A 22,229-nucleotide genomic window follows, 5' to 3' on the forward strand; every position below is an offset into this window, starting at 1 on the left:
CCAAACCTGCCGGCCTCACAATTCTCTATCCCTAGAGATTCAAAAGAGCACACAAGAGGCGCTTTAGTGATCACTGCAATCCCCCCACCTCTTCCTGAGGGTCTATCCACCCTGGCCATGCTATAACCCGGCGGTAATGCCTCAATGACCTCAGGGTCTGAGTCCGCCCCCAACCACGTTTCTGTCAGGAAGAGTATGTCCAACTTCTCCTCTAAAAGAAGATCCCAAATTTGCAAACCATGTTTAGGGAGTGATCTGCAATTCAGTAGGGCCCCGTGGAAACTACTTACCCCTGCCTTACATGCTAGCTCTCTCTTAGCTTTAAAGGAACAATGGGGGCACTTGGTGGACGAGATTACCTACAAAGTGTGCCTGCAACAATCCGCAACCGCTGGACGTAATTCCCACAGCTAGCGTCCGTCATAGACTATAGGGACCGCGGAGGATTGAGCAGGGGGTAGGGCACTGGGCCGAGCCCGGTCGCGGACGGGCGCAGACAGGCTTAACTTTGGCGCGCCATCGTCGCGCCCGCTGCTCTCGTCCGCTGCGCGGCCGGATGCACATTGGTATATGTGAGCCGTGCCCCGGAAGTGAAGCTGTAGGTGGGAGGAGTTGCGTCCCTCCGCTCTAGCAGCAGTCTAGGCACCTCATCCAAAGTTTATTTTGTCCAACAAACGCGCAGGTCCTTCGGATTAGTGGGAACTACACGACACACCTGTTCCTTCCACCATACCACAACTACATTTGCATAGTTGGGAGAGAAGGTGCCCGTTGCTGTTCCTGAGATTTATCTGTAATACCTATAGTTAAATATGAAAATATTGTTATTTAGGCAAAAGTCATGGTCCTAAGCATCCATGTATAGTCATATGGAGATATTGGTCTATTGCAAAAAGCGTGTTCATAGGCTCGTAGACCTTGCGTGTGTTGTATGCATAATTAGCAAGATCACATCCTAGGTAATTGTCAAATATTATTGTCTCCTGTGTATATCTTTTGTGGTGGGAAATTCTCTCCATCTATACAATATGATGGGAGGCTCTCCACAAGAATCAGCAATAAATGGTTTTAGTTTATTGCTGTGTTTTCCAGTAAGCGATTGTTGGAGGGCGCTAAACGCCCCCCTTGTTCTTGCATACATTTGTTAGAAGGTAAAAGCATGGTACAGTAGAGGGTAGTGTTTTACACAAATGAAAATGTTGCCATTCTCTTTTCACAACAATCCGAATTTAATAATTATTGAAAAGCCTTTAGTTCATAATTGCAAACAATCATTAAAACCACATTCTTGCCCCTTATCGGATGACATTGGTACTTATGTTGTCATTACGTAATGTGTTAATGGCCTCCCTTTGTCCGTTACTCAAGTTGGATCTGATTCTTCCCTTCTTGCGTTGACTGGTGAACAATTTATTTGAACAAGTCTTTGGCGACCAAGTCACTAAAGACATCCAGATTATCATGAGGCAAGTTGGAGTTATATGCAGCTTGCTTTTTGAAGCGAGTTAGGCTTCCCTGATCTATCTGGGCCCTCTTTCCGAGCAACGCTTCCCGCTCTTTCGTAGCACATATATTTCCATCATCCAGACCAGCCAATGTCATGAAGTATCAGCGTCTCTTGAACACAAGTCATGTTTTCTGAATTGGGCTCCCCCATTCTCATGTTCATTGGCTTGGGTCTGATTTTATGTTGAAATCTTAGAAATGGAAATATGTCGATTCTACATGAACTGTAATCTAAGTCCCTCCTGGGGCAGAAATATAAGCCAAGGTTCTGGATATTTAATTCATCCATTGTCAGTTAATGTTGTGATGAGTTAATAATGGAGATTTAATTCATATCTCGCCTTGCTCTATCACCTTTCTCTTCCTAAGGGGTGAGTTATCTTTTTGTCTTCCATTTGCTCTTTCCTGTCTTTCTCTTCCTCTGTTTGTGCCTCTTGCTTTTGTTTTTCCTTTTTTATAATATTCCATTGTCCGTCCTTGTCTCAGTAACCCGTACTCAGTGAAAAAAGGGGCAAGTAGTTTTTTTTTCTAGGTAGTTGCTAGCAGAGTCGTCTGAGTCACCTTCTGAGCTTGATTCCTCGTCTTTGTGTCAATGTAATTTTGACCGCTCTCCTTACTTATTCGTATCATCTTACAAAGTTTAAGACTCTTCCAGGACAGTAGTCTTGCTTTTCCCTTTTGAATTTCCTCTTTTGTAGCTTTTACCTCTTTCTTATCACTTGCTCATCATTCTCGTTGTCCTTAAGTTCAGCTCTTATATTCAAGGGCAACAAATGTCAGGTTGGAGAACTCCATCAGACTGCAGACTTAGAACTGTAACAAAACAACAAGTTAGCAGGCCTTTTCCATCTATGAACTCATGATCTGGAACAACATCCCTGTATCCATCAGGACCGCCCGACATTGCTCCCGTGTAGGAAAGAGTTGAGGACTCCCTTCTTTAAAAATAATTTATGCTCATCCTTGGCTCTAGCTTTAGTCTAAGTTTGCAGTATAGAAATAACATATAGATACATACATAAAGAAGCTGGCCTAGCCTACACTAACGTTTGAATACTTTTAAAAAAACTCTTGTGAAAATGTTCATGGGAGAGTTGAGAATGGTTATCCCACCAGAGCACCCCTGACATCCAGTTAAGATTTTAATGTTGTCTTATGAGTAACAAGTCCACCTTTTAAGCCACTACATGACTGCAAGCCTTAATGGGGATAGTAGTCCACCTAGTAGCAGTCACTTCCTCAAACAGTTAGCAAACGGCACGCCCCATAAGTAGATGAACAGTTCCTGCAAGTTTACAAAGACAAAGTTGAATATGCATCCAGTGTTAAACATGCACTCATGCTCTACATTATCAGAATTGAAAAGGTATGAAAAATAAGACTGGTTTTTGCACCGGCACAATTTGGCATATGGTTTTCTACTCGTGCGGAGACATGGGGTGGGCGAAATTTGCGTAGTCATATTACGCAAAGCTCAGCGAAAAAAATCTCCGTGAGCACGCAGAATTCTGCGAAAACACAGAATTGCTTCTTCTACTTCCCGTACACAATGCTTTTTTCCTGTTCGCGAACACTGTTTGCGTGCTCGGGGGGAAATATCTTGCAAACACACATTTTGAAAGCGTGAACAAGCAAAAAATTCTGCGAAGTTGCGGATCGCGGAAGTTTTGACAATTCGACAACTGCCGCAAGTGGAACTGAATTTACCGCCCAGGCCTAGCGGAGACACCACATAGAAATACCACAGGCTGAGTCCACGTGTGATAAAGATGCATCCATGGCTTTTCTACCCAACATAGCTCTAGTAAATATTTGTAAAGCAGAAACATGTGGTTCTGTGCATCCTTTCATAAAATATTTCTCTGGTGACATCAATGCAAGGAAGATACCCAGAAGTGTTTAATTGTTCTAAGCATATTAGTAACTCAATTAGGTATTCTTTCATTTCAATCAATCAATCAGCGGTTTATAGAGTGCGCTACTCACCCGCAAGGTCCGTGGAGGAGAGGTTCCTCTTGGGTACGTGGAAACATATTCGGTTGTTGAGGTATGTGGGTCTGATGTTGTTGAGGGATTTGTAGGTGTGGGTGAGGAGTTTGAAGGTGATCCTCTTCTCGACGGGGAGCAAGTGGACTCTTCGTAGGTGTTGGGTCATATGTTTGTGGCGTGGATTCTCTAGAATGAGCCTGGCTGCGGCATTCTGGACCTTACCGATTCTTTTAAGTTATTGCACAACCTGTGATGTGCCACGGCTTGCTACAAATGGAAAATGTTACTCACTTGCAAATACTGTCAGCTTGTCATGTTGCAGGCTCACATGCATCACCCACTTGCTGTATGCTTGGAAAGTATACAGGTTGCTCAGATTAAGCAGTTTATTTTTTTAATTTGACACATATAAGCAGTTGTACTCCGATGGAGAAAACAGCACAATGATTTTAATTGGAGTCTGCGCGCTGATGCATTATGCCTTTCTACTATGGGATTACGAGTCGTTCTCCAGATCAAAACTCAATCTTTAAATTAATTTTTTCTTAGTAGTCAGAACCCAACTCATGAGAGGTCACCACATGTGAACTGTAGAACTACAAGCAGCAAATGATTGTTCACAGGTAGTAACATTTTCCTTCCTTCCTAGATATTACTGTCCACCTTTCTCATATTATAACCGTGCATTTCTTTCAAGAAATATTTCCCTTGTATAATTCTCAGTGTTCATTTCATTCTGCAGCACAGCAGCCGACGACAGAAAGTATGGATGGGAAAGAGAAACGTAAAGCTTCTGGACGAAGGAAGAATTTTGCTTATAAAATGAATGAAAGAAAACACCAAGGAATACTGAGGAGGGAGAATTTTAACAATAAAACACTACTTGCAAGGCAGAAAAGAATACGCACCGGCCTAAGAGCTTATGCCTGTGCTGAGTGTAAGAAGACATTTACTGGAAAGACGCATCTTTTACTGCATGAACAAACACACACAGATCGGTATTCCTACACTGAGCATGAAATGAGGTTTGCTGATAAGGCAACACATGAAAAAACTCACAAAGGAGAGCGGCCCTTTCACTGCAATATCTGTGAGAAAAGCTTTACTCAGAAGGGAAATCTTCTAAAACATCAAAGAACTCACACAGGAGAGAGACCTTATCACTGTACTGTGTGTGAGAAGAGGTTTTCTCGAAAGGGGACCCTTGTACGACATCAAAGCTTACACACAGGAGAGAGGCCTTATCACTGCAATGTGTGCTCCAAAAGGTTTTCTTGGAAGGCGAGCCTTGTACAGCATCAAAGCGTACACACAGGAGAGAGGCCTTATCACTGCACTGTGTGTTCCAAAAGGTTTTCTCGGAAGGCAAGCCTTGTACAGCATCAAAGCGTACACACAGGAGAGAGGCCTTATCACTGCACTGTGTGTTCCAAGGGCTTTACTCTCAACGCAGACCTTGTACGGCATCAAAGCATACACACAGGAGAGAAGCCTTATCTCTGCACTGTGTGTTCCAAGAGGTTTTCTCAGAAGGAGACCCTTGTACGGCATCAAAGCGTACACACAGGAGAGAAGCCATATCACTGCACTGTGTGTTCCAAGCGCTTTTCTCATAAGGCAAACCTTGTACTGCATCAAAGAACTCACACAGGAGAGAAGCCTTATCACTGCACTGTGTGTTCCAAGAGGTTTTCTCGGAAGGAGACCCTTGTACAGCATCAAATCGTACACACAGAGCAGAGGCTTTATCACTGCACTGTGTGTTCCAAAAGGTTTTCTCGGAAGGCGAGCCTTGTACAGCATCAAAGCGTACACACAGGAGAGAGGCCTTATCACTGCACTGTGTGTTCCAAGGGCTTTACTCTCAAGGCAGCCCTTGTAAGCCATCAAAGCGTACACACAGGAGAGAGGCCTTATCACTGCACTGTGTGTTCCAAGAGATTTTCTCAGAAGGGGACCCTTGTACGCCATCAAGTCACACACACAGGACAGAAGCTTTATCACTGCACTGTGTGTAGCAAGAGCTTTGGTCTTAAGGCAAGCCTTGTACGCCATCAAAGAACACACAGGCGACGGCCATGACGCCGTACAGGATATGGAAACTGCTGTAAACAAAAGGTGGTGCTCAGCAGCATCAAGTAACACAAGATGGAAGCCTTCTCAAAGCACTGCCAAAAAACCTTCATTTAAAAAAGAAATCTGATCTTTTACATCATCTAAGAATCTACAGCTAAAGTTAGACCTCTTCTGACATCAAACAATCCTTCCGGACTGAAATCCTCCCTTTCCTCTGAAGTCAGAAGAGCTTTGAGTTAAAGGACACACTCTAACGTTCGCAGCGTCTCCAAACAGAATGTAGCTTCTTCAACGTCACTAACGTCCCTTCACCAAGCAACGAACTTCACAGAGGCTGCTTCACTGCGAATTAAACCTGTCCGACTCTCATGAAATGTGTGCAGTGTTGAGGACGTGTTACCAAGTGTGGATCATAAACTATCCTGATAGACATAACTTCTGGGATTCAACAAAAAAATATTGAAAGACCTGAGCACATGGGAAAAAGAAACTAGGAGAAGAAATGGGAATCAATAACCACTTGAGGACAAAAAATATAAACTCCTTCCATCAAAAAAGCAGGAACATCTACTCCCTGTCAGTATCTTCAGACCGGCTGTGTAAATATTCTGTACAACCCATCCAGGCTGAGAGATCAAAAGAGGATTCGTGGCTGTCCAGATTCTAACAACTTACAAAGGTGGCACCAACCATATCATTCTGCAGTTTCAACAGCCGAGACCGTTACACAATTCATAATGTTTTGAGATGGTTTATTCTGGTGAGAATTCCTTTTTTTTTTTTAATGATAATCAGTTTTATTATCATTTTGAGAAGAAAAAAAAAAGACAGCATATATCTTACACAGTAAAGCCAATTCCATCTCCAACAGACAGTAAAAAAAAAACACTGTTAGGGTAGGAGTATTTATGCAAGCCACCCCAGCTGGAAAGCAGCATCCCGTTACGTGGGACAGCCAAAGCTGGCAATTTAAAAGAGTAGGTTCAGCCATTTGCCCCAAACCCTATGGAACCTCGCGGGACAACCATGTTCCTCCTGGGCCACGCACCCATCCACTCCCTGTTGCACTTTCGCAGGGTAGTGGGGTTGGACTGGGCCCAGGCCGCTGCAATATCTCATTTAGCCACAGCGACCGCCGTACCCAGAAAATGTTTGTCCGCTCTTGAGCCATCCAAACCTTCAAATACACCCAGGAGAAGATGTAAGGGATCGTGTGGAACCTGGCGACCTAAGGTCTGTGTGAGCTCAGATTCCACCTCGGACCAGAATGGGTCAAGGCCAGGGCAAAGCAAACCATATGGTCGAAGTCGGCCGGAGTTTGCCTGCTATTCCGGTGAGAATTAAATTCCCCAAAACTAACTTTCACATGCATTAAAAAACAAAGCAGATTAGCTAATGAAGACCCTGTGAAGAGTATTGCATCTCATTCTGTGATGTGTTTTGTGAGGTCAGTTGTTGTCCTGTTCTAGTGTGAGGGGGAGATTGACAACTAGACAAAGGACACTGTCGCAGGGAGCTGTTTGCCAAGAATGTCTTATTTTATGCAATAAAACTTTGCTAATAAACCAATCTGCCTGCCTGTTCCATGTGGCGATGAGACGGGAGATACTTCAAACTCATCAGTACGTTCAGAGTGTCGTTTTCTATCTTTGTGATTAGTCTGTCACGGAAGAGGGTGGGGAGGAACTAACATCCCCCCCTTGCAGCCCTTCAACCACCAGCCCCTCAGATGTGAGGCGTTCCAGGGTGTAGTTTGCGCCATCACTTTGTTTATTAGAGTAGTGCAAGCGTTACAAGTACAATTTGCACTGTTGATGTTTCAGACGACAACCTTTGAAGTTTAATAGTGTAATTGCATTGGGAACCCCTTTGTCCCTTGGACCTTTTCCTTCACTGAGCGTATTGATTGGCTTAAAATAGTCTGATGACTCTGGACCCTGTGCCATCTGTGAGCGCACAAGGCGTGCCTCTAAACTATTATATCGAAGCAACAGCACTAGTGTATAGAGTCGTGAATCATCCTGGTGAACATTGTGTGTCCCCTTCAAGATCCACCCGTAGTCATCAGTGACCATGAAGCAAGGGGCAGACAGATGCCTGGTGCGAGGCTGCTCTGGGGTCACTCAGACACCAGTGCCCATGTCGCCACCCCTATCCCAGACAGTGTTTAACATCTACGTCTCTCCTTGGGCCAGACTTATCAGGAGGCATGGATTTGCCCTGGTCTCATATGCTGATGATTCTCAGCTTGTTATCTTTATCTTCTATCAGCCTGAGGCCACAGACGCCAGGTTTCATGCTTGTCTCACTGAGATCATGACCTGGATGAACCATAGCTTCCTGAAAATGAACACTGACAAAACGGAGGTGATAGAGTTTGGCCCTGGCCGGTGCCTGTGGAATGACTCCTAATGGCCGGTTGAGGCCGGGGAATGCCCGTGTCCTGTCCCCAAGGTAGGAAACCTCGGAGTCATCTTCGATGACCAGTTTAATTTTTCTGCCCAGGTAAACAGTCTCACTTCCTCCTGCTTCTTTTTACTAAAAACCTTGAGAAAAATCTTCCCTTTTTTTTCACAAAAATTGCAAAAGACGCTGGTGGTGGCGCTCTTCCTGTCTAAACTGGACTGTTGCAATGCCCTTTTTTGGGCATTGATAAGACCCAGCTGAGAAAACTGCAGTCTCTACAGAACACTGCAGCAAGATTACTTCTAAACATTCCTAAAGGACAATCAACCTCGGCAGGAATTAAGTCACTGCACTGGCTTACCATCCAGCAGCGGGTGGAATTTAAGGCCTTATTCCTGGTGCACAAAGCCCTTTATGGTGGCGGTGCTGAGGATCTCCAAAAAATGTTCCTACATTATACCCCCCAAGTGCCCTTAGATCTGCTAATTTGGGCCTTATCCAGATTGCTAAGATCAGACGAGCAAGATGGGATGGCAGGACTTTATCAAGTTGTGCATCAAAGTTACGGAACAAAACGCCTATGGCCATGACATTTCAATCTAATCAGCAGGTCTTTAGGAAGAACTTGAAAACATGGCTGTTCACTTCCACATAGTCCCCCGGTAACACAGGCCATACTTCCCTTCTACATACACTAGCGCCAAGACGCCACGGCAATCGAGCGCTCTATGAACATATATCCTATCCTATCCTATTTGGGTGAGTGCTCGGAGCTTGCTGTGGCTGGTAGCAAGCCCTGGATCTGCAGGGACGTGTGGATCTCTAGGAATGAACTAAGTCGCAATGGTGGCATGTATGTGTGTGCAATGATGAGACGCCCTGGGTGCTAAGAGAATGATGAGACTAGGAATTGGCGGCCTCAGCTGAAGCTGTGATACTGGATTATTGTCAAGAGCAAGCCAGCGGGTCACAAGATTGTTGCAGCTGCGTTGGCACATTTACGGCATATCAGCCAGACATAAAACTTTATTCGGCTTACACAGGCTCTAAAAGTACAAGTTACTAGCATACTAGACTCAAAATTCATCTACTAAAACACAGTGATTTTTTGGCGCCAGATGTTTGTCCCGCGCAGTAAAATCAGTGCGAACAGCACCACGCACAGTGCACGAGGGCGCTGCATCTTTCCGTCGCTTGAGTAGAAGTTCTACTAGAGCGATAGCTTCCTCAACGTGAATGGAAGGTTTCTCGACATGAGTGTGAGTTCCCATCCCCGGGCAGCCGCGTTGAGAAATCTGGCTGGGAGATGGTCTAGTGCTGGATTTACCTTGCTCACGCTCTTCAATTTAACGTTGGTGAGCACAAGCAAGGAAATGTTTTTCTGAACTCCGAGTGTCTGAGGAGTGTGGAAAGACTCCACAAAGTCTACGAACGGAGCGGAGTTCACCGCCCAGACTTAATGTTTATGTATCTGTATATAAGTGTTGAGAGAAATTTTTATTGAGCTATCACATCAAGAATTGTAAATGTTATTAAGCACATATTGGTGAGAATAATGCTTCTTTTTCTATTACTGAATTTGCACAGCAACCAATCAACAGTACACTTAAAAACTACATTCCCCATGATGTCAGTAACCACAGTCCACAAATCACTGCCCATTATGCTCCGGTATGGCCAGCACCATCTTACTGCCTCGTATTTGAGTATGCTCAGTTTCAAACAGTTCAACCACAATATCCCGGTCCTAGATGGGATTACCTTCCTTGTCTAACCTGAACACTGCAATAGTTGTATAAACGTCACTCAGCGGAAGAGCTGCAAAGCTCCATCTTGAAGGCTGTTACCTCGTCTTGTATCCAGGTGTCTTGTGACAACATGTCCCAGTTGTTAAAGAAATATGTCACGTTTCCCCCCGCCCAAATGTTATTTGACATGGAATGATCTATACCCTAAAAATAAGCATGGAGGGAGGTCTCGCTCTGGGCGGTCCCCCCTTAATTGAATTACTGTAGTCCTTCTCAGTGGTAAGGGCATCAGGGGCTGAGTACCCTAGTACTTGACAGCTACTCTCTGTAGACACATAGTTTTACTCTTGCTGGTGCAAACTCTGGCCTAATTTCCAAGAGGCCTGCCCAGCTGGAGCTCGTGTGGCGCCGGCCTCTGAATCATACCTACAAGGCGACGCAAAAGGCTTCATAGATATGGAGTGAGGCTAGGCAGCGCAAAGAGCTGCGTCGGCTTACTCTGCATCAAGGAGGCATTCCATGGGTGTTGCTCTGGGTTCTCCCACGAAACACCCATTTATTTTGACACCGCCCCAGATTTAGACACTCAGGCAAACCTGGGGCAATGCCAAAACCTTACACCTCCCCAAAGCAGGCATAACGAGGAGAAATTTTTAATTTCTCCTCTTTTATTCCTCTTTCCCTGTTCTTCAGCAGACATAGACCCCAGTGCACCATGGTGCAAGGGTGTCTGTGTTGGTGCTCGGCTGCATAATGTGTGCCTGAACGGCCAGTAATGCACTGTGTCCTGTACGGTGCATTCCGGCTCTTTTGATTGGTGCAGAGCAGGGCAACAAAAAAGACTTGCAATGCTGCTGTATGCCAATCCTTGGTAAATGAGGCCCTCAGTGTTCCCCGATCAGTGTATGAGGTGGTATTGAACGTGTCTTGTGGATCTAATTATCACAGCTCGGCCATCGGCTTATCGCTCGTGCAAAGCGGAGTGGGCACACTGGGGCACGTGCATCAAAGCAGGCAGTAGAGGGTGCGCTCCTCCGATCAGAGAGGGCACACTGGGGCGCGCGCATCAAAGCAGGCAGTAGAGGGTACGCTCCTCCAATCAGAGAGGGCACACTGGGGCGCGCGCATCAAAGCAGACAGTAGAGGGTACGCTCCTCCGATCAGAGAGGGCACACTGGGGCGCGCGCATCAAAGCAGGCAGTAGAGGGTACGCTCCTCCGATCAGAGAGGGCACACTGGGGCGCGCGCATCAAAGCAGGCAGTAGAAGACTGCGCTCCTCCGATCAGAGAGGGCACACTGGGGCGCGCGCATCAAAGCAGGCAGTAGAGGGTACGCTCCTCTGATCAGAGAGGGCACACTGGGGCGCGCGCATCAAAGCAGGCAGTAGAAGACTGCGCTCCTCCGATCAGAGAGGGCACACTGGGGCGCGCGCATCAAAGCAGGCAGTAGAAGACTGCGCTCCTCCGATCAGAGAGGGCACACTGGGGCGCGCGCATCAAAGCAGGCAGTAGAGGGTACGCTCCTCCGATCAGAGAGGGCACACTGGGGCGCGCGCATCAAAGCAGGCAGTAGAGGGTACGCTCCTCCGATCAGAGAGGGCACACTGGGGCGCGTGCATCAAAGCAGGCAGTAGAGGGTACGCTCCTCCGATCAGAGAGGGCACACTGGGGCGCGCGCATCAAAGCAGGCAGTAGAGGGTACGCTCCTCTGATCAGAGAGGGCACACTGGGGCGCGCGCATCAAAGCAGGCAGTAGAAGACTGCGCTCCTCCGATCAGAGAGGGCACACTGGGGCGCGCGCATCAAAGCAGGCAATAGAGGGTACGCTCCTCCGATCAGAGAGGGCACACTGGGGCGCGCGCATCAAAGCAGGCAGTAGAGGGTACGCTCCTCCGATCAGAGAGGGTGCACTGGGGCGCGCGCATCAAAGCAGGCAGTAGAGGGTACGCTCCTCCGATCAGAGAGGGCACACTGGGGCGCGTGCATCAAAGCAGGCAGTAGAAGACTGCGCTCCTCCGATGAGAGAGGGCACACTAGGGCGCGCGCATCAAAGCAGGCAGTAGAGGGTACACTCCTCCGATCAGAGAGGGCACACTGGGGTGCGCGCATCAAAGCAGGCAGTAGAGGGTACGCTCCTCCGATCAGAGAGGGCACACTGGGGCGCGCGCATCAAAGCAGGCAGTAGAGGGTACGCTCCTCCGATCAGAGAGGGCACACTGGGGCGCGCGCATCAAAGCAGGCAGTAGAGGGTGCGCTCCTCCGATCATAGAGGGTACTCTGGGGCGTGCATCAAAGCAGGCAGTAGAAGACTGCGCTCCTCCGATCAGAGAGGGCACACTAGGGTGCGTGCATCAAAGCAGGCAGTAGAGGGTACGCTACTCCGATCAGAGAGGGCACACTGGGGCGCGCGCATCAAAGCAGGCAGTAGAAGTCTGCGCTCCTCCGATCAGAGAGGGCACACTGGGGCGCGCGCATCAAAGCAGGCAGTAGAAGACTGCGCTCCTCCGATCAGAGAGGGCACACAGGGGCGCGTGCATCAAAGCAGGCAGTAGAGGGTACGCTCCTCCAATCGGAGAGGGCACACTGGGGCGCGTGCATCAAAGCAGGCAGTAGAGGCTACGCTCCTCTGATCAGAGAGGGCACACTGGGGCGCGCGCATCAAAGCAGGCAGTAGAAGACTGTGCTCCTCCGATCAGAGAGGGCCCACTGGGGCGAGCGCATCAAAGCAGGCAGTAGAAGACTGCGCTCCTCCGATCAGAGAGGGCACACTGGGGCGCGCGCATCAAAGCAGGCAGTAGTGGCTACATTCCTCCGATCAGAGAGGGCACACTGGGGCGCGCGAATCAAAGCAGGCAGTAGAGGGTACGCTCCTCCGATCAGAGAGGGCACACTGGGGCGCGTGCATCAAAGCAGGCAGTAAAGGGTACGCTCCTCCGATCAGAGAGGACACACTGGGGCGCGCGCATCAAAGCAGGCAGTAGAAGACTGCGCTCCGCCGATCAGAGAGGGCACACTTGGGCGCGCGCATCAAAGCAGGCAGTAGAGGGTACGCTCCTCCGATCAGAGAGGGTGCAGTCTGTGTCAGGGTGCACTCCGCAGGGTCCAATTGTAGCAATATAGGCTCCACCTCCTGACCTCACCAACACCCTGGTATATAAATACACAGGGTGTTCGAGTGATCGGGCGAGGGAAATAAAGAAAAAAGGGAGGGACGGAAGGGTACAGCTGGGAAGGGATAGCTGAAAGAGAAAACACACCAATGTTATACTACACATAGGAAATACTACTCTCATTTCATTCTCGCTAATGTCTCTCTATTCACCTGGCTCAAGTCTTCCAAATTGCCCTCCAGCTGCTGTATGTATATCTATAGAACTGAACACGTTCCTGATCCCTAAAGATAGAAGAGACAAGTTATTCCTCAGACCCATACACATTTGTGAAATACTTCATTAGTAACATATCAGTTGGAAAAAGCACCCCCTAGTATTAAAGTTCATACTGGAATGATGCTCCTTTGAAACTGTTCCCAGCTTAAAGAGAAATCCTTCTCCTTATCTCTTCCAAAACAACATAAATCCAAAGTCATCAGAAAAGGGTTCCAATCACCCGATCCGAAGATAACAGAGAAACAGTTCAATCAAACGGTAAGATGTAGCCTCCTACTACTATCTTCCGTTGTTTAGTTCAGTACATATATCCTTTTGTATTCGAAAACAAATGTACCTAACACCAGTCCCCAATTACGGCAAAGTGTAGAACAACCCACTACTTTCCGCTTTGGCACATGCAAATGAAACCTCCTAATTCCCCCAGATTGTGTGTGACTTCATAACGGCAGCGCGTAGCAATGCCACAGCGCTCCGCTCACGATTCGAAAAAATGAAGACTTGCCGTGGCCGGAGAAAGACCCACAACTGTGTACTTTAAGTTCAAAACAAGGCAGAAAGCGTTCTACTCATGCTTAGGACATCTGGAAAATCCTCCGCACACTCCGTTATGCAGCAAGCACTCGGCCAACTCACCAGCCGACCTTAGAGACGAAGAGAACTGACCCGGAAGCAAAGAGCCCAGAGGAAAGGCACTAGGCAAGCACAGCGCTCGAGAACCCGGGCTGAAATCAGCGTGTAACCAAGGAATCTCCGAATGACAGCAACTCAGCAAGGAGACCTCCACAACGCAGGAACTCAGGAAAGGAACAAATGGTGGAGAAAGACAAAACAGTTAACAAACCAAAATCACGCACAAAGTCTCCTGGTCCCGCCCTTAATTATATACCAGGAATACACACCGGGCTGATGGGACTCGTAGTTCAACATATTAGGTAGGCGCAGCTAAGTGATCCTGACAGTCTGACCCAAATCTACTGCTCCACAGATGGAAACGCTGTGGCAATTCCACCGATTGCATCGCTCGGCAGACAAGTGTAGCAGCTTCTCTTTCAATTACATTAACAATCAAATAAAAGAATTAATCAAGAAGCAAATACACCGTACATAAGCTTATATAAGAAGATATGACCACAACCAGATATATGAATGATAACTGTGGGAAACTGGCTCTTTATAAAGTATACCAAAAAGAGGTCTACTGTGCATGGAGCCCAGGGGTTCCCTTATGAGTGGACGGGGTTTGCTTTAGCAATCTTCAAGGTGCTCTTCTAGGGAGTAGTGAGGTCGAGCAGCCTTAGGCTTATCAGAGAGGAGTGTAAGACATCTGCGATACACGCACAGAGTCAATAAATGGTACACATGACTCAATAAGGAGAGCCACGCCAATTTATAAAAATAACACATATCTTGATATATATTTAGGCACCAGAATCAATACGATCAGGTAACAGTGCAATTTTCATAAGCGTCAATGCTATCCTATGGAGGATAAACAAATGCTGCATACAAGTTCTTTACAGCGACTCACCTGATCACTCTCTTGGACTTAAGGTGAGTATGGGGAAAGGTCCAAGGCAGCATCAACAGGTCACCCCCAGGGGCACTAGGGCGGCCGGGTGCAGAGGTGCAATACAGCATCTGGTGCCCAATGTTCATCTACGGGGATCGGTCCGGAGTCCTGTTTGGGTGCCTGCAGGAAGCAGGGAAGCAGCTCTGCTGCTCCTTGGGCGATCCTGGTTCGTGGGTGAAGTGCTGGCACTTCTCTCAGGCTTCTGGAGACACGGAGCTGCAGGAAAAGGGGTCTTTGTCGCATTTGTCACAGACAGCAATCCGGTTGGCACCAAGTCAGTTAGTGTCTTCTGTTCCTTCTTGCGAATCTTCAGAACCGTCTTCTTGTTTCAGGTCATCAGGATCTGATTTCATGGTGCCAGGAACTCTCCTAAATACTAGATTTAGGGGAGTGAAGTGTAGTAGCCAAAGAGTCCTGATGGAAGTGGGCATACCTCTGTCCCAGAGTTCCTAATTCTGTCATCACAAAGATGACTCTGAGATTTCATGTTCACTCAGGTAGCCCATCTTAGGGGCGGATTTATCCTGAAGGTGAACCCACCTGTCTGACTACAGATTTTCCACCTTGTCCAGGCGCCGAGCAGACCCTGGCCAAGAGGGATCAGCATCCTCTCCTGTGAGCGAAGCCAGGTTCCCAAAGGCGGTGGGCTCTTTGAAGCTCCCTGCCTTGGAATGCTAATTCAAAGGTCATCCTGTGGGAGGGGTTGTAAACACCCTCTGCCTGAGCGGGCTTCTTTTCTGACCTCCTGAGACAGAACCCCTCACCCTTGGGTGCCAGAACCTTGTTAGTGGTGGCAGGCTGGCTAGGACCAGTCAGCGTAGCACACTAGTAGTTGGTAGGTTTTCTAAGGTGCCTTCTGGGTGCATGTATTAATACATCACCACTGGAATCAGTGTGGGCGTATTAATACGAGATGTTTGATACCATCATGTAGTTGGGGAACTCGTTTTCACCAGTGTTCTGCACATGTACTTAAAACGGCTTCACTTTTACTGGCAGTAATGGAACTGACCAACACAGCGCCATATCTGCTCATGCAGATATGTCCACACATGTAGCATAGTGCTCCCTGCCTTAGGGCTGTAAGTCCTGCTGTGGGGTGAGTTACCTACACTGCATGCAGTGTATGTTGTCATGGCAGACAGGGAGGTGAGCGATGTGGTGTTTTCACTTTTGTCTGCACCAAGACATGCAGCCTGCTGTGGCAGTGCGAATGTTTTTGCTGAGGAGTCCCTTAGGGTGGCACAATATATGCTGCAGCCCTTAGGTACCCTCTTTAGCCTCCTTGCCCTAGGTACCAGGGGTACCATTTACTAAGGACTTACAGAGGGTGCTAAAGGTATTGCCATTTGTGGAAACAATTGAACAGTTTTGGGAAAGAGATCTGGCAATGGGAACCTGGTTAGCAGGAACCCAATGCACTTCCAGTCAACATCGCATCAAATACTAGATGAAGTAGGGGTGACCATGTCAAAAAGGGGCGCAGTCCTACAATAACGTCTGCACTCAAATACTTCTGCATTTATTTTGGCTGCTGAGCAGCAAAAAAGAGGAAGACAAGATGGCGCCGGCCATATTTGAGGAGAATAAAGTGCAGTGATGGGTAGGCTGTGGTTACTAATATATAGTATATAAATCTTTCTTTTGAGATTACTGCATTATGATTGGCAGCTGTGGAAATTTAGTAAAAAATTAAAAAGATCTTTTTTCAAAAAAAATGTTTAAAAAAAAAAAGATCAATCAATCAATCAATTAATCAGAATACTTGTAAAGCGCACTACGTACCCGTGAGGGTCTCAAGGTGCTGAGGGGAGGGGGTGCCGCTACTGCTTGAAGAGCCAGGTCTTGAGGAGCTTTCTGAAGGTGAGCAGGTCTTGGGTCTACCGCAGCTGGGCCGGGAGGGTGGTCCAGGTCTTGGCGGCGAGGAAGGAGAAGGATGTGCCACCAGAAGTTGTTCGTTGGATGCGGGGGGACGACGGCGAGGGCGAGGGCGAGGCTGGCGGAGCGGGGCTGGTGGGTGGGGGTGTAGAAGCTGAGTCTGCTGTTCAGGCAGGCTAGTCCAGTGTTGTGGAGTGCTTTGTGTGTGTGGGTGAGGAGCTTGAAGGTGATTCTTTTGTTGACGGGAGCCAGTGCAGGTTTCGTAGGTGGGGGGTGATGTGGCTGCGACAAGGGATTTTGAGGATCAGGCGGGCGATTGCGTTTTGGATGCGTTGCAGTCGTTGTGGGTGTTTGCCCGGGATTCCTGCGTACAGTGCGTTGCCGTAGTCTAGCCTGCTGCTGACGAGGGCTTGTGTCACTGTTCTGGTTTCAGACGGGATCCACTTGTAGATCCTGCGGAGCATGTGGAGGGTGGTGTAGCAGGAGGAGGAGATGGCGTTGACCTGCTACGGCATGGAGAGGGAGGAGTCGAGGATGAATCCTAGGTTGCGTGCGTGGTCTTTGGGTGACGGTGCCATTCCCAGTGTGGTTGGCCACCAGGAATCGTCCCAGACAGAGGGGGTTAGTCCGAGGATGAAGACCTCTGTCTTGTCCGAGTTGAGTTTCAGACGGCTGCTCTTCATCAATTCGGTGATGGCCTTCATTCCCGCGTGGAGGTTTGTTTTGGCGATGTGCGGGTCATTGGTGAGGGAGAGGATGAGCTGGGTGTCGTCGGCGTAGGAGATGATTTTCAGGTCATGCTGGCGGGCTACTTGTGCGAGGGGGGCCACGTAGACGTTGAACAGGGTCGGGCTGAGGGATGAGCCCTGGGGTACGCCGCAGATGATGTTGGTGGCTTCGGATCGGAAGGGTGGAAGGCGGACTCTCTGTGTTCTGCCAGAGAGGAAGGTTGTGGGCCTTTTCCTGGATTCCGGCTTCTTGGAGGCGTGTCTTTAGTGTGCGGTGGCAGACCGTGTCGAAGGCGGCTGATAGGTCCAGGAGGATGAGGGCTGATGTTTCGTCGTTGTCTTGTTGGTGCCTGATGTTTGTGGCGGCGATGAGTGCGGTTTTGGTGCTGTGGTTACGTCTGAATCCGGACTGGGACGGGTCTAAGATGTTGTTGTCCTCGAGGTGGTGGGCTAGTTACATGTTGGCAATTTTCTCGATGACCTTCGCCGGGAAGGGGAGCAGGGAGAGGGGCTGGAAGTTCTTGAGGTCCTTGGGTTCTGCCTTGGGCTTCTTGAGGAGGGCGTTGATTCATGCATGTTTCTAGCTTTCTGGGAATGTCGTTGTCTCGAAGGAGATGTTGATGACCTTCCGTAGTTGGTGTGCGATGGTTGTGTTGGCTTTGTTGAATACAAGCAAAACAGGGTGTTCGATTTCACTGAACTTTGTTGGCCTTGGCACTCCCCATATGTTGGCCGGGCGGCCGAACACAATTTCGTAGGGACTAAGTACCACTCGTGAATGCACAGTCATTCTTGTTGATAGGAGTGCTAAAGGCATAGCGTCAGGCCATTTAAGACCAGAGCTCGCTTGAATCTTGGCCAATTTAAGTTTTAGTGTGCCATTATAGCACTCTACTAGTCCAGCTGATTGGGGGTGATTTGCAGCGTGGAATTTTTGTTGGATTCCTAGCCCTTCACATACTTTCTTCATCAGTCGACCCACAAATTCACTCCCATTATCACTCCAGACCATTCTCGGCATTCCAAATCTAGGGAAAAATTATTTGACAAGGGCTTTAGCTGTGGATAAGGCAGTGTTGTCTTTTAGGGGATATGCTTCTACCCATCTTGAAAAGGCACAAACAACAACAAGTACGTATTTCAAATTGTTGCACCTTTCCATGTGGATGAAATCTAGCTGCAAAAGCTCGAACAGATACGTTGGAGGTGCAAAATGACCAGCTGGAGTTGGGGATCCCCTACCAGGATTGTATTTCAGACACACCATACAATTCTTGACCACATTCTCTGCACACTTAAGAATTCCAGCATTTTGCCATACTGGAGCTAACAACTTACAAATCCCTTTCACACTGATATGAGCCCTCGTTCTTCCACAACAAAATCGCAGACATCCACAACAGCTTCGACAACCAACCCGGAGACCATCCCACCCAATCTTCTGCCGTACCTTCACCCCCCTCGAACATCCTTAACGACTGGAACCCAATCTCCACCGAGGACACCATCCGCCTGATGAACTCCATCCACTCAGGATCCCCCACAGACCCATGTCCTCACCACATCTTCAACAAAGCAGACTCCATCATAGCACCACACCTCTGAGACGTCATCAACTGCTCCCTCAACTCCGCCACCTTCCCGGAAAGCTGGAAACACGCCGAACTCAGCGCCCTTCTGAAAAAACCCACAGCGGACCCCACCGAACTCAAAAACTACCGCCCCATCTCGCTCCTTCCATTCCCGGCCAAAGTCATTGAGAAAGCCGTCAATAACCAGCTCGCCGCCTTCCTCGAAAGCAACAAATCCCTTGACTCCTCACAGTCCGGCTTCCGAGCCAAACACAGCACGGAGACCGCCCTCATCGCAGCAACAGACGACATTCGAACTCTACTGGACAATGGAGACACAGTCGCCCTCATCCTCCTAGACCTCTCCGCAGCCTTCGACACAGTCTGCCATAGCACTCTTCTACAGCGCCTCAAAAACATCGGGATCCAAGGAAAAGCACTGGAATGGATCACCTCATTCCTCACCGGAAGAACCCAGAGGGTCCGCCTCCCACCATTCAAGTCCGAGGCCACTGAAGTCATCTGCGGCGTACCCCAAGGTTCCTCACTCAGCCCCACCCTCTTCAACGTATACATGAGCCCCCTCGCGACCATCGCTCGCCAACACAACCTCAACATCATCTCCTACGCAGATGACACCCAACTGATCCTATCACTCACCAAAGACCCCAACACCGCCAAAACCAACCTACATGAAGGTATGAAAGAAGTAGCAGAGTGGATGAAGCACAGCCGTCTGAAACTGAACTCAGACAAAACAGAAGTCCTTATCTTAGGCACCTCCCCCTCCGCTTGGGACGACTCTTGGTGGCCAGAGGCCCTTGGAAAAGCACCCATCCCGACGGACCACGCACGGAACCTGGGCATCATCCTGGACTCCTCACTCTCTATGAACAGACAAGTCAACGCAGTCTCATCTTCATGCTTCAACATCCTCCGCATGCTCAAAAAAACATTTCGCTGGATCCCCACCGAAACCAGAAAAACAGTCACCCATGCACTGGTTACAAGTCGCCTGGACTACGGAAACACCCTATACGCCGGTATCACCGCAAATCTCCAGAAAAAACTCCAACGCATCCAGAACGCATCAGCCAGACTCATACTAGACATCCCGCGTAAAGACCATATCTCTAGCCACCTGAAAAACCTCCACTGGCTCCCCGTCAATAAGAGGATTACTTTCCGCCTCCTAACCCACGCTCACAAAGCACTCTACGAACTTGGACCCGAATGCCTCAACACACGACTTTCCTTCTACACCCCCCCTCGCCAGCTACGATCTTCCAACCAAGCCCTTGCTACCATTCCTTGCATCAATAAAACCACCATGGGAGGTAGATCCTTCTCCTACCTCGCAGCTAAAACCTGGAACTCACTCCCCACTCACCTACGTCTCACACAGAACCACCTATCATTCAGAAAGCAACTTAAAACATGGATATTCGACAAGTAATTCCCATCCCTTCCTCAAGCGCCTTGAGACCCTCTGGGTATGTAGCGCGCTATATACATTTCTGACTTGACTTGACTTGATAATTCAACCGAACAACCATTTTCATCCATTTTACCCCTACTTTCTCTCCACACACTCAACTCTTCCTCTGTAGCTTCAGCTTGAATAGACTTCACACTCTCTATCGTATCTTCACACATTCCAACGTCATCAACCCATCTTGCAGGGCCTGCAACATACATTCGATTCATCACATCTTTAGCTGTTTCTTTTGCGACTTCGTCAGCAAATGCATTTCCACGACCAACATCATCAGTAACCTTTTTGTGTGCACTGCATTTCACAATCGCAACTTGTAACGGCAAGGTCAGTGACTCAAGGAGCTCATTCACCAACTGACCATGCTGTATCTTAGCTCCATGCGAAGTCAGGAACCCACGTTCTTTCCACAATCATCCAAAACTATGAGCCACACCAAATGCATACATGCTGTCAGTATATATGGTCACTTTCATTCCTTTTGACAACACACACGCTCTCGTTAGTGCAATCAACTCTGCTGCTTGAGCTGAATTATGTGGAATACGTGCAGTTTCAACAATCGCATTTAAAGTTGTGACAGCCTATGCCGCAGTCGTATCACCATTCGGAAGCTTGAAGCATGAACCATCCACCCATAAGGTTCCATCACACTTCACAAGAGGAGTATCTTTTAGATCTACTCTCCCTTTCGTCTCTTCTTCAGTTCTAAAGAAACAGTCATGTTTTTCTTCAACATCCTCTGACTCAACTGAAATCGGCAATAACGTGGCTGGATTCAGCGCTGTGCACCTCTTAATGTGCACATGACTCGCTAACAGTGTCAACTCGTAACCTGACAATCGAGCACTAGTTAAGTGCTGTGTCTTGGTCCTGTTTAATAAGGTGTCCACTGCATGTGAAACCATCACAATCAGCATATTATTCATCACTAATCCAGCAGACTGTCGAATAGAAACAGCTGCTGCTGCCGTGGCTCTCAAACAACTCGGCAATGCTTTAGCTACCGGGTCCAAAGTCAACGAAAAATATGCACATGGACGTTGCTTGTCCCCAAAAGACTGTGTCAACACTGACAACGCACATCCCTCTCTCTCGTGGACATACAACGTAAAAGGTTGACTGTAGTCGGGGGTATCCAACACAGGAGCCGAACACAATGCATCACGCAATTCTGAAAAACTTTTCTGACACTCTTCAGACCACGGAATGGGATTCGGTGTATCTTTACAAGTTAATGCCACCAAAGGTTTGGCCAACAAAGAAAAATTCGGTATCCATTGTCTGCAATATGATGTAATGCCCAAGAAAGCACGCGCTTCTCTCTGTGTCCTTGGCACACTAAATTTTGCAATTGCTTGAATTCTTTCTGGGGTCAGTTTCCTTCCCTCCTTCGATAAGAGATGACCTAAGTAGGTCACTTCTTGTCGACAATATTGCAGTTTTGAAAGAGACACTTTGTGATGTAAATCAAACAAATGACGTAACAATGACAACGTGGCTTCCTTACAAATCTCCTCAGTATCTGCAGCGACAAGCAAATCGTCGACGTACTGAATAAGGGTAGCGCCATCAGGTAAAACAATTGCATCATGTTGTGTTTTCAAAGCCTGACTATATATTGATGGACTTTCACAGTAGCCTTGAGGAGCGCGTTTGAAGCGGAAGCTTCGGCCTCCTAAGCTGAAGCCAAAAATATCCCTGCTTTCCACGGCAATCGGGATGCTGAAGAAAGCATTCTTCAAGTCAATCACCGAGAACCAAGTGGCAGAAGCTGGAATCATAGTCAACAGGGCAGTGATATCAGGAACAATTGGAAACTGTGGCACAACTATTTTATTTACCTCTCTAAGATCAATCACAAACCTGT

General features: G+C 48.1%; 1 protein-coding gene across 1 annotated transcript in view; it reads left to right on the top strand.

The window, feature by feature from the left end:
- LOC147736789 (uncharacterized) overlaps nt 1-7,132 on the top strand; it is a 41,400-nt gene extending 34,268 nt beyond the window's left edge. Inside the window, exon 3 of the mRNA XM_086953482.1 lies at nt 4,238-7,132. Within this exon, the coding sequence (XP_086809608.1) occupies nt 4,238-5,577 (1,340 nt within the window). The 3' untranslated portion in view covers nt 5,578-7,132. The remainder of the gene's footprint in view (nt 1-4,237) is intronic.
- The last annotated feature ends 15,097 nt before the right edge of the window (nt 7,133-22,229 follow it).

Source organism: Lissotriton vulgaris, chromosome 1_2 (assembly GCF_964263255.1).
Source record: "Lissotriton vulgaris chromosome 1_2, aLisVul1.2, whole genome shotgun sequence".
NCBI lineage: Eukaryota > Metazoa > Chordata > Amphibia > Caudata > Salamandridae > Lissotriton > Lissotriton vulgaris.